This window comes from Pan troglodytes, chromosome 1 (assembly GCF_028858775.2).
Source record: "Pan troglodytes isolate AG18354 chromosome 1, NHGRI_mPanTro3-v2.0_pri, whole genome shotgun sequence".
Classification (NCBI taxonomy): Eukaryota; Metazoa; Chordata; class Mammalia; order Primates; family Hominidae; genus Pan; species Pan troglodytes.
Genome location: NC_072398.2, coordinates 197,028,591 through 197,041,199, shown reverse-complemented (window position 1 = coordinate 197,041,199; position 12,609 = coordinate 197,028,591). Strand labels below are relative to the sequence as shown.

Here is a 12,609-nt window from a genome sequence, read left to right as displayed (position 1 = left end):
TGGGTTGTGAGCCTTGATTGGACATGAAGACATCCAAGAGGTAGAAGACCTCCATGAGGTGCCCCTCATCGCTTATCTCTGGCTGGTGGGGTAACAAAAAGATATGTTAACCTCCAGCCCCAGAGTGTCTTATAGAATGAGAGTTCTCTTTGTTCAGGAAAATACTACCCTATACCTAAATAGCTTGGAGGAGGAGGGGAGACATTAGACTGCAAGGAGATGACAAAACCAAGAGGAAACCAGGCTCTTGTGCCTAAGAAGTTGATGGAAATTCTGAAATGGGCTCAAGGTGCAGGCAGCACCAAGGTGGAAGAGGCTGGAGAAAGAAGAGAGGGTACAATGCACATCACAGGGGAACCTGGAGCCTGCCAAGACAGAAGCCAGGGAGAAGCTTCCCGGGAGGAGGGGCCAAAAGACTGTGAAGCTCCTGGTTGCTCATACTTTCATTTTAAGTCATTTGCATTGCTAAGATGTAAGCTCCTTGCATTGCCACACCTTCCATAAAGCCTGAACTACATGCAGACGCCTTCGTTGATGTTTTTGTTTGTTGGCTTGTATTTTGTCTTTTGGAGAAGTAGGGGATCCAAGAAAAATGGACCCAGTTCCCAACCTAAGTTGGCAGAGCAGAAGCAGGGGTAGGGAGACACGGCATTGAGTTCAAGATTCAGAGGAAGCTAAAGCTGACAGATTCCTGGAGATATTAGGAGGGTTAGTGGATTTCCACCATATTAGCATTGGATATTGCTGAGTATTTTACTTCCCCAAGCAGAGTGATACCCCCGCTGCATCCAGTAATTGGATTACATTTGTTTCTGGTTTTTATCTTGAACAAAATAGCATGGCATTTAGAGTGCTGCAAAAAGAAAAAGAACTGCAGTTTATATTTCATAACTTAGACACTTGATTTTATTTACTATCATATTTCATATTCTATCATCGTGTCACAACTCTGACACCCTCCTTGGAAGATCAGAATGTTAACGGTAGCATCCTTAAGGCAGGGGGTGGGTAAGGATGCTATAAGGAAGGGCAGATACAGCAGCTTTCAGGCTGTGGTTAGGCCACACACCTGTGTAGGGGCCAAGGTCTCACCTGATTGGTTTGGTAATTCCTGAAGTCCATCATGGAAAGAGGCAGTTCCTGAGTTAGGAATGGGGCCTGGGAAGATGGGACTTAGGAAAGCAGGAAAGGGAACTAGATCTAGTTCCCTTGTGCTCCACCAAGAAGGCTCAACATGGCCAAGGCCCATTCTATTGGTTGAGGAGAGGTAAACAAAGGTGAAGTCAAGTGGCAACTCAGATTGATTGGCTGTGGCTTGCCTATTGGGAGGGAATTCACAGCTGTGTCTGGACCCAAGCAGAAAGGGTGCAATGAACAATTAATTATGTCTGCCATGGGAGTGGGAAGAAGGGAAATAGGTATACATGCCATGTAATTTTTATCCTTGGTGTCAATAACAAAAAGTGTGTGCATGTGGCAGGAAGAAGGAGTTGCTTATCCCTGGAGCTAGTCTTTTACAGTAATTACAGAAAATCTTCCTCCAAAAGAAAAATAAAATTTGAACTAAAGGAGGAGCTAGTTATTCCAATGACTTCTCAACTCCTGGAAATGTTCCTCCCAGACTGATATATGGATGTTCAGGATCCATGGAATTTAGAGATGAGCGTTACTAGAAGAAAAGAGTGGTCAATAGTGCAAAGGTTTCTTAAGAGGTCAAGAAATACAAGAGCCGAAACAATTCCCATCTGATTTGGCAAAATGATGCAAATATTGAGGGCAAAGGCCAGTCTGCAGAGGAGTAAATGAGAAGGGAAAAGGAGGGACAAGGCTGGATGGAGCTTTCAAGGTGCTGGGCTATGTTGATGGCATGGGAAATCTTACAGTGTGATGTGATTGATTGTTTTTCAAAGGTGGTTAAAAATTGTCTGCATGCATTATAATCTCAATTTATGTACATATTTGTAATATATGCATGTGTGCAATATGTATTGGAAGAAGATGGAAAGGACATACATTAAAATCACAGTTAAAACAGGTAAATTTTCTTTCTTCTTTATTCCCTTCTGTATTTTCTAAGCTTTTAAAAATGATTGTGTGCCGGGTATGGTGGCTTATGCCTGTAATCTCAGCACTTTGGGATGCCAAGGCCGGAGGATCATTTGAGCTCAGGAGTTCAAGACCAGCCTGGACAACATAGAGAGACTCTGTCTCCATGAAAAAAAAAAAAAAAAAAATTAGCCAGGCATGGTGACACATGACTGCGGTCCCTGAAACTCCAGAGGCTGAGGCAGGAGGATCGCTTGATCCCAGGAGTTCGAGGCTGCAGTGAGCCATGATTATGTCACTGCACTCCAGCACGGAGGACAGAGGAAGATCCTGTCTCAAATAAAATTAAAAAAAAAAAAAAAGAAAAAAGAAAAAGAATGAAAGAAAAAAGAAAGGAAGAAAGGAAAAAAAGAGAAGATTGTGTAGGGAATAGGCTGGGAGTAGGGTGACAAATGTCTCTGTTGCCTGAAACTGAGTGGGTTTCCAGGATGCGGAACTTTCAGGACTAAAATTGGGAAGGTCTTGGGCAAATATGAACAAGTTGGTCAACCTAGCTGGGAGGCTGAGGCCGACACAGCATAGAAGAGAGGTGTTTTTCTGGGGGAGGGGTTGTTGGAGTAAAGAGATTTTGAGCATATTTGGAGGCTGAGAGGAAGAAACTATTAGATAGGGAGAGAGGCTGAATTTATAGGAAAGAGAAAAGAATAATTCCTACAGTGAGGTCAGTATGAAAGCTGTTGGGAAAGTGATCTGGCTTCCACAAGAGGAGAGAGGGTCTGCAATAGGAAGAGAAATGATGTTTCTTCTGAGACAAGAGGGCTAGAGGTAAGGGAAGACTGGCTACATATAAGTTTGTTGATGCAGGGGAAAAAATGAGGGAGTGCACACCTGAGGGTTAGGAGGTCAGGTGAGGTTGAAATACCCCTAGAACACTTGAGGACCCTGAAAACCCTCTGTGCTGTCCAGGCTTGGGTACCCCCCTCCCTGCTGGGGTGTAGCTTTGCCCTTTGAGACTGGATGTCACTGGAAGCTCCAGCATCCCCTCCCAGCCACTGCCCCACTCCATCAGACCCCTTGCTGGCCACCTACCTCTGCAGGAAGGCAGGGGGAAGTCCCACGTGGCGCTGTTCTCAGAGCCAGCGTGGCAGGTGAGCACGGCGTGGCCCTCCAGGAAGAAGCCAGGGTTGCAGCTGTAGCGGACCTTGTCACCGAGGTTGAAGGTTGAACCCTGCTGGATGCCATTGGGCAGCCTCCCTGGGTTCCCACATGTGTGGCTGGGGAGAACTGTAAGGAGAAACAGAGAAAGAGACAGGTACCCCATGAGCTGGGCTGGAGCCCTGACACCGGGCTTCCTAGTAGCATCTCCCTAGGCCACTCGGGCTTCCTGAAACTCATTTCTTCTTCTGTGAACAGCATTGCCCACTGCTGATCTGCCCGCTTCTCAAGGCTGTAGATTCCCTGAGAATGGGTTACTCATAAGAGACAAGGGTTACTCAAAATCTCACACATGAGTTTACAACTGGATGTCCAGGTTTCTTGCCTTTTCTAATGCGCAGCCATGGATGTGAATTATGTTCATCCTGATCACTAGAGATGCAATTCCAGAAATATTACTTTAATCTCTTGGGCATGGCTGGCCTGATTTCAGACTCCACACTCCTCACTAAATACCATGGAAGGGACATAAGGCATGGCATAAGAGTAGGTGCTCATTAAATCCAGTGTCCTTTCTTTCACGTGTGATCCACCCTGGCAGCCAGAGGGGCACTTTGGCCCCGCAGGTTCAGGGGAGTTGAAAGGGTTGGATTAGACAGAATAGGCAGTGAAGTGGGAAAACAAGAACCCGGGTTCTCATCAGCCTGACTGGTTTAAAGGGGGAAAATTGGGAGCCAGGAAACACCATGCACAGTGTGTGGCCAGAGCCAAGCAATCATGGTCACCTGCAAGTGTGCTCTCATGAGGCAGAGGAAATGGTCTTGGGGAAGGTGCAAGAGCACCATGACCTGGCAATAAGGAGGGAGGGAGGACACAGATTCTCTGTGCCCATAAGTCAGTCACCTGTTCTAACTGACCCAGCTTCCCCCTGCCCTCTGCCTTGTCCCCCAGAGTTAGAACTGCCTGTGCCTTAAAGGTCAACACCTCCTATCATTCTAAGATACCCCCATGGGGTGAGGAGTAGGGGTCTTAGTCATGCCCAGACTACCGTTTAAGTACCTCTCCATTAATCCACCTGGCAATGACTTATTGAGGCTGTCTCTGAGAGGCCATGCAGCCGGATGGTGGTAAGTGCAGACTTGGAAGCCACCGTGCTTGAGTTCACTTCCCAGCCTGAAATCTTACCACCTGTGGGACCGTGAGTAAGTCTTTTAACCCTTTTGCACTTTAGTTTCCTCATTTGTAAGATAGGGAGCTCAACAGCACCTTCCTTATATCAAAATAATTGTTGCAAGAATTAAGCCAGTTCAGGTATGCAAAGTGCTTAGGGCAGAGCCTGATGTACAGTGAGTACAACGCAAGTGAATCTAACTCTCGGTCCAGTGGGTGCTGTGCACAATTAATGGCACACTAAGAGTTATGATGGGACAGGAACAGGTAGGGAACCAAACCCAGCTGGGGGAGAGGTCAGAGATCACTTTCCAGAGGAGGTGACATCTCTGCAGAACCCTGGGAGATTAGTAAGACTTAGCTAAGCAAAAAAGAGAAAACAGCATGTGCAAAGGCCCTGAGGCCAGAGATAACCCAGGAGCTGAGGGAGCCTGGAGTAAAAGAGTGGGGTGGCAGTGATGGGGAAGTGGAAGTGGGCAGGCCTGGACTCTAAATGGCCCCCCTAGTCCTTGCAATACCCTCTTCCTGCCAATGTTGCTGTTAGTATCTGCCTTCCAGAACCCTCTACGAGCTCTGATGATCTCAGAACCCTCTGAAAAAAGGTATTCCCTCCCCCTTCCTCTCTTACTCCTCTGAGAGGAAACAGCTCAGTGTAGAGGGTAATGGTAGACTTTGGAACCAGCCTGATCTGGGTGTGAAACCAGGTGCCATCATGTCTTATTCTGTGTGACCTTGAGTCACATGAACTCTCTGAGCCTTAGTTTCTTCAACTGAGAAAGGAGTGAGGCCAAAAATATTTAGCGGTTGAGGGAGCTACCAATATAAATGCTGCATGCCTGGCACAATGCCCAGAACATAGTAGGTGCTCACAAAATGGCAAATGTTCTCATTCCATTGGGCCACAGGGCCATGAGGGCGTGGGCCTAGTCTGGTTCATAGGTATATCCTGGGAGACTAGCACAGTGCCTGGCACTTGTAGGGACATATGTGCATGTTCATTAATTAGTTATTTGGAGAGTTACTCATTCATGTATTAATTCCTTCATGCAACAAAAATTCATTGTGGGCTTACTGTGCTTGGCACAGTGGGGCCAGCCCTCAGAGGCTTATATTTTTGTGAGAGTGAATCTTAAAGACTGAAGAGCTCTTCCTGGCCCATTCTTTACCTGTGCCAAGTGAGATGACCTAGATGAAAAGATTTACCTCTATTGCCCTGTCCATTGGCCCAGCTTAGCATTTCCCATGATCTCACACTGCTAGTTTACTTAGCATTTCCCATGATCCTGTGCTGCTGGCTTACTTAGCATTTATCACATTCCCCTGCTGCTGGCTTGCCTGGTGTTTCCCATGATCCTGTACTGCTGCTGGCTTACTTGGCATTTCCCATGATCCCCTGCTGCTGGCTTACTTGGCTATTCCCGTGATCTCCTGCTGCTGGCTTACTTGGCATTTCCCATGATCCCATGTTGCTGGCTTACTTGGCATTTCCCATGATCTCACACTGCTGGCTTATTTGGCATTTCCCATGATCCCCTGCTGCTGGTTTACTTGGCATTCCCTATGATCCCATGTTGCTGGTTTACTTAGCATTTCCCATGATCCCATGTTGCTGGCTTACTTGGCATTTCCCATGATACCATGTTGCTGGCTTACTTGGCATTTCCCATGATTCCCTGCTGTTGGCTTACTTGGTACTTCCCATGGTCTCCTGCTGCTGACTTACCTGGTGTTGCCCATGATCCTGTACTGCTGCTGGCTTACTTGGTATTTCCTATGATCCCACACTGCTTGCTTACTTGGCATTTCCCATGATCCCCTGCTGCTGGCTTACTTGGCATTTCCCATGATCCCCTGCTGCTGGCTTACTTGGCATTTCCCATGATCCCACACTGCTGGCTTACTTGGCATTTCCCATAATCCCCTGCCGCTGGCTTACTTGGCATTTCCCATAATCCCATGTTGCTGGCTTACTTGGCATTTCCCATGATCCCTTGCTGCTGACTTACTTGGCATTTCCCATCATCCCATGCTGCTGGCTTACTTGATACTTCCCATGATCTGCTGCTGACTTACTTGGTGTTTCCCATGATCCTGTACTGCTGCTGGCTTACTTAACATTTCCCATGATCCCACACTACTGGCTTACTTGGTACTTCCCATGATCCCCTGCAGCTTGCTTATTTGGTGTATCCCATGAGATCCCATGCTCCCGGCTTATTTAGCATCTTCTATGATCAGTCCCCTGCTGCTGGTTCACTTGGCATTTCCCATGATGCCCTGCTGCTGGCTCACTTGGCGTTTCCCATAATCCTATGCAGGTGTCTTACAGCAGAGGCAATGACTGTGATGTGTGTGTGCTTATGAGTGTTGGGGGTGGGAAGGGCAGGTCAGGTAAACATTTGGAGAAAAAAGCAAGCTAAGGTGAGGGGAGGGAGCCAACTAGGGGAAATGAGCTGAGAACCGGTGTAGAACTAACGTTTCATTTTCCGCAATGAGACGCAAAGACCCAATTTAATTAAATTACTAATGTCAAATTTTTAATGAACCTGCTTCTGCTTTGGGCTTTCTTCCTTCGAAATTAATGACTGGAACATCACTATAAATAAAAGTCGATTCTTCTTAAAAAGTCACTCTCAAACGCTCACTGCTCTTTACTTAATGAGCTGTTCACAATCAGACCACTCTGACCTGATGCTTCCATTGGGAACTGTGTGTAATGAATGGGGCTCATTTCCAACCCCACTTGCTTTTTTATGCCAAGCTCCACTCCTGAGAGGTCCCACAGTGGATGGAGAAAGGCCAGACTTTAGGCTCAGAGAGACATGGGTTCAAATCCCAGATCTGGCTGCACAATCTTGAGCTGTAAACTTTCCCTCACTGGCCTTCAATTCTTCAGAAACTGGGGATACTTTTTCAAACTGTAAGGGTGTTTTCATTTGCTAGGACTCCTGTACCAGCACCACAAACTAGGTGGCTGAAAAAAACAGAAACTTATTTTCTCACAGTTATGAAGACTAGAAGTTTAAAATCAAGGTGTCAGCAGAGCCATGATCTCTTTGAAACCTGTAGGTGAATCCTTCCTTTTCTCTTCCTAGCTTCTGGTGGTTTGCTGGCAATTTTTGTTGTTCCTTGGCTTGCAGATGCGTCATTCCAATCCTCTGTCTTCACATGGTGTTCTCTTGCTTTGTTTCTGTGTCCCTTTTTTATAAGGACACCACTCATATTGGATAGGGTATACATTCTAATGACCTCATCCTAACTTAATCATCTGCAAAGACCCTGTTCCAAATGAGGTCATATTCACAGGTACTGGGGGTTAAGTCTTCAACATAGCTTTTAGGGAGACACAATTCAACTCATCACAGGGCTGTTGCGCAGATTAAAATTCAACTTATAATACCTACCCCTGAGTGCCTAGTACGTTTCAGGTCCTGGACTAAAAGCTTATTTTACTTTTAGTCCAGGACCTGAAACATACTAGGTACTTTATCTTGTGGGATATGGAGTATCCTCATTTTACAGGTGAAAAAAAAACAGGCACAGAGAGCTTCATTCACTTGCTTGCCCAAGGCCACACAACTAGAAAATGGCAGAGCTAGGTTGAGGACCTCGGTCTTTCTGCCTCCATTGTTCAGCACTCTGGAATGTGAGACTGCTTCTGACAGAGGCAAAGCATCCAAGCACATAGTGGGTGCTTAATAAACAAGAGTTCCCTTACTCCTTTCATCATTCTAGGCACTGCAATAAGATGAAGAGAGATTACCCGACTGTCCAGATTTAATAGTCTGATTTTTTTCCCAGTCTGATTTGCCAGTCCTGTACTTTTTAATAATGTCAAGGGCAACATTTAAAGTGTGGTCTTTTGTTATGTGTCTAATGTGCAACTTGCTGGACAGACATAGGAGATTGGAGATAAGCTACAAAGCGAATCCTTTCTAAGGCACTGTGTTCTTTGATTTTTTTTTTAGAATGTCCGTGTATTTTTTAGCACAGATACTATAACCGTTCATGCTCTCCCATCTATAAAGCTTCCCTTTGATTGCTTACCAAATGAAGAGGGGGATATTTACATCCAACGCAGCCCAGAACAATATTAAAGCAGTGCCTGACATTGAACAATTCCATTGTAGATTAGCTGTGGGGAATTTTTGTCTCTTCTACAAAGCCCGACTCTTGCCAATCAACGTAATATTCTCAGTGATTGTATGACAATGAATCTCCTCTGTGGCTGAAGTGCAGCAAAAGCTACATCATGCCTTCTTTTATTTTTAATTTGAGACTTTGGTTCCCATATTATAATGAAGAGTCATTTATGCTCTCTGGACAAGCACCCTCCATATGTTTTGATTTCTTCTCTTCCATCAAGTAACTTGTTTCATCTCCATGGCCATACGATTGATACCAAGTGGTAGGCTAGTTGGGAAGAAGAATTCAGGGAGAAGGATTTAGTCTTCCCACAATCCTCAGCATGGAAAGAAGAGAAGGTGATGCCTGTGTACGTGTGTCCATATGTGTGTGATCTGGGGGCAGTGGGCAGGATCAGGGAGGGAAGAATAAAAACTACTCTTTTTTGAGTCCCAGATCTGTGCTAGGCACTTCTGCATCATATATTAGCTTACTTAATCTTTACGACTCCCTTATTTTTAGCGGTTTGGCCTTTTAAACATAATTCATAGCATACTTACTCTGTGCTATCCTTAATGTCAAGTGCTTTTCATAGATTTCCATCCCCAAAGAGTTTTCTATACTTGCTGTCTCCATTTCCTCTCCATTCAACTGATATATATTTATATTTTATTATACATGAGATATATAATTATACATTTTATATATGTCATATATAAAGTTAATATACTTCATATACTACAAATGATATGTATTTTTGCTGGATACATCCATCTGTTTATTGTTAGTCTCACCTTGCTACAGTGTAAGCTCCATAAGGACAGGCATTTTTTGGTCTTTTTTGTTCAACGCTGTTTCTCAGTTCCAAGAACAGTGCCTGATGTATAATAATAACTTCATAAAAGCTTACTGAGAGACTTAATGATCTTATTTAATCCTCCCAACAACCTATCGAGAGAGGTGCTATTATTATCATCACTTGTTGAGATAAGCATAGTTGCCAGAGATGTTGGAGCATTTATCCAAGGCCACATAGCTCACTGCAGGGGCAGAGGCGGGTTTTCACATCACTGTCTGGGATTCCACATTTCTGCCTGCAATAGGCCATTCTTGCACGGACCATTCCACAGGAAGTCCATAGTGACTACTGTACCTTGAAACATTCTCACAAGGAATTCACATGCATTCTCCTGAGGGAGAGGATTTGGGGTGACAACCAGGCAAGCTGACCTCTAGGTTTGTCCTGTATATTTCCTGCTACCTGTCAATCAAACAGAGGCAGGGGTGCCAGGGCATCAGATGGAGGATGCCACCCACAACTAGTCAGTGGGCCCCGCCCTGCTGGGCTTTGCCCTAACCATTGTCAGGCAGAAGCCCTCCGCCATAAGCCTATTCTCTCGACTCATGTTTGTGATTCTGCAACCTTCAGCATCATGGTTATGTGGAAAGTTTTATAAAGATACTGATGCTTAGACCCTGTCCCTAAACCTGCTGAATCATAACGTGAGAAACAGAGCCTCGGCTGCTCCAGGAGACTGAAAAGCTGAGATTGAGAACAACTCCCACTAACCTATTCATGTAAGTTATTCCACTGGCCCAGCTGGGTTTATCTCTCTGAGCTTTAACTGCTCAATCTCCAGGGCCTTTCTTGTTTTTAGGTTTTTACTTCTGACAGCAGCAAACGTGGCCTCTCTCCTGGAGTTTCCTGTCCTCCCTAAACCACACTAGCCCTATAACTTCCTTCTCATTTGAAGACCCTCATGGTCTCTTCCCTGGACCTCTGTGCCCAACTCTGATCTTCTCACTGCTGGCCTTGCCCTTTCCAGTGCATTGTCCTCAGCAATGCTGGAGCCAGCATTCTAGAATGACAAATTCACCATGGCCCTGCCCTATTGACCCTGCCAGGAGCCCACATTATAAAAGTAAGTTCCTTACCACCAAGGCACAGGCAAACACAGAACCTATGGTCTTCTGGGTGACTCTCATGAGAATACATAATAATTTGAAAGATTAATTTTAAAAAAAAGGAAATAAAAAGAAAACCTTAAGAACCTCTCTGTTGCCATCAGTATGAATTAAAGCTTAGGCCTAGGCTGCCCCCATCCTTGTGATCTGACTGTTGCTGATGTTTTTTCTGCCTTCTCTCATCTTGTCCTCTCTACCTTTTCTCTCAAATTCTTCATCTGGCAAACTCCATCAAAGCCACACTTAAATGTCACCTCCTCCGTAAAGCCCTCCTTGATACCCTAAGTGTCTTGTATAACCCATAAGATCCCACAAGAACACATCTTGATTGACTATAAATACTGTCACAATGTCATTGGCAATTGGCTGTTAGAATCCTGAATCTCCTGGCCCATGAAATAGGCAGGCTCCCTCTGTTCATTTTGTTAATGTTGCAATCTCACAAGCCCACATTTTACATGATTGGGTTTTTTTGGACCCCATCTAAGGAGTTACGTGGCGGTTTCCTTGCGCTTCAATTCCTGCACTTTGTTGTACATTGTAATTCATTCATTCATCCATTTATAACACCCTGGCTTCCAAACAGGAGCTGAGCCTGCTTGTTGTAATTGTTTCTTTAGGTGTCTATTTTCATCTCTGGACTCCTTGAGGGGCAGGAACAGTGCTGTATTCTTTATATATCTAGCATTTGATTTCATGTCTGGCAGGAAGAGAGTGCTCAGTTGAAGCCGGAATGTGTTCAGTGAATTAAATATATATGTATACATAATAAAATATATATTATATATTAATCAGAATTACACACACACACACACACGAAGCAATAAATAGTGTAAGAATTGGCAAACATTTTCCATACAGGGCCAGATAGTAAATATTTGTTGGCCTTGCAGGCTATATGGTCTCTGTCACAGGGACCTGATTTTTTCCATGCAGTGTGAAAGCAGCCACAGGCAATATGTGTTCTAACCAAACTTTAGTTATAAAAATAGCCAGCTGACCCACAGACCACAGTTTGCTGACCCTGAACTAGTGTTTATTCAGTTATGTACTTATGTGAGGCATATGATTCATATCTCAGGAATCGCCCCCCTCCTGTGATAAAAGCAAATGAGGAAAGCTCAGTTTTGATGGGAGTCAACGATGGGAAGGGACTGTGGGGCGAGTGGGCTGCACCAGGGAAGGTGCTGGACAGAGGTGACTAGCAGGTACTGGAAGAGACAGGCAGGTGGCACTTGAAGATTGAGACCTACATCAAATTTCCTTTTCCTTACCATTTGGCCCTGGGGACAGGTGGGCATTGTGCTGACTGCAGGGAAGGGCTTGTGTATTTATAGCCTCCACCCTTCCCCATTAAAATAGGATTCATTTTTAGTCTTTATAGCTAATCTTTAGGTTGGTAAAGATGACCTCATTTTACCAAAGAGAGAGTTGAATTTAGAGACCCGAAGGGTCACACAGCTAGTAGGAGTAGTGAAAGTAATAATAGTCACAGCTTGAGTGTTTACTATGAGCTGGGCACATTGCTTAGCATTCTTCTATTTCATCTTATGCGGACGGAGGTACTACAACTGTCTCCTTTTTACAGGGAGGAAACTGAGGAACAGCCGGGCTAACTCTTACCCAGGGCTACAATGCAGGTTGGGATCAAAGCTGGGGTTAAAACCCAAGCTGCTTGATCTAAGGGCTGTGCCTTTTACCATGTTGTAATCTTGATCTCCCAGGATTCAAGACCCTTGTTTGTTTCACTGCTTCCCCAGTGTGGAGTCCATGCTCTTGGTAACTTCAGAGTTCCTCTCCTTGCCAGGCCTAGAGCATTCCCAACCCACACCCAGTCAGAGCTCTCCTTGGCCCCTTTCCTCCAACCTAGACTAGCTGGGGCTGCGAAGACATCCATCATTGCACCAGAGGGGCCACAGAGAGGCTGTCAGAACAGAACTCTCCTTGCTGCTTCCTAACCACAGAACCCATGGCTTCCTCTCTTCCACCTGGGATTCTTTAAAGAAGCACCACCAAGAAGGAAACATCATAGGCCCCAGAATAGAGCTGCCAAGTAAAATACAGGACTCCCAGTTTGATTTGAAGTTCAGAAAAACACAAACCCTTCTATAGTATAAGGATATCCCTTGGGATATTTGGAATACGCTT

At 45.0% G+C, this 12,609-nt stretch overlaps 1 protein-coding gene across 5 annotated transcripts in view; it reads right to left on the bottom strand.

Moving 5' to 3' along the window:
* The window catches only part of CSMD2 (CUB and Sushi multiple domains 2), a 643,557-nt gene that overhangs the window by 418,754 nt on the left and 212,194 nt on the right, over nucleotides 1-12,609 (bottom strand). For all 5 annotated transcript variants that reach the window (XM_016958744.4, XM_063782964.1, XM_016958727.4 and 2 more), the window contains exon 4: nucleotides 3,136-3,330. In XM_016958744.4, coding sequence (XP_016814233.2) covers nucleotides 3,136-3,330 — 195 coding nt within the window. The remainder of the gene's footprint in view (nucleotides 1-3,135; nucleotides 3,331-12,609) is intronic.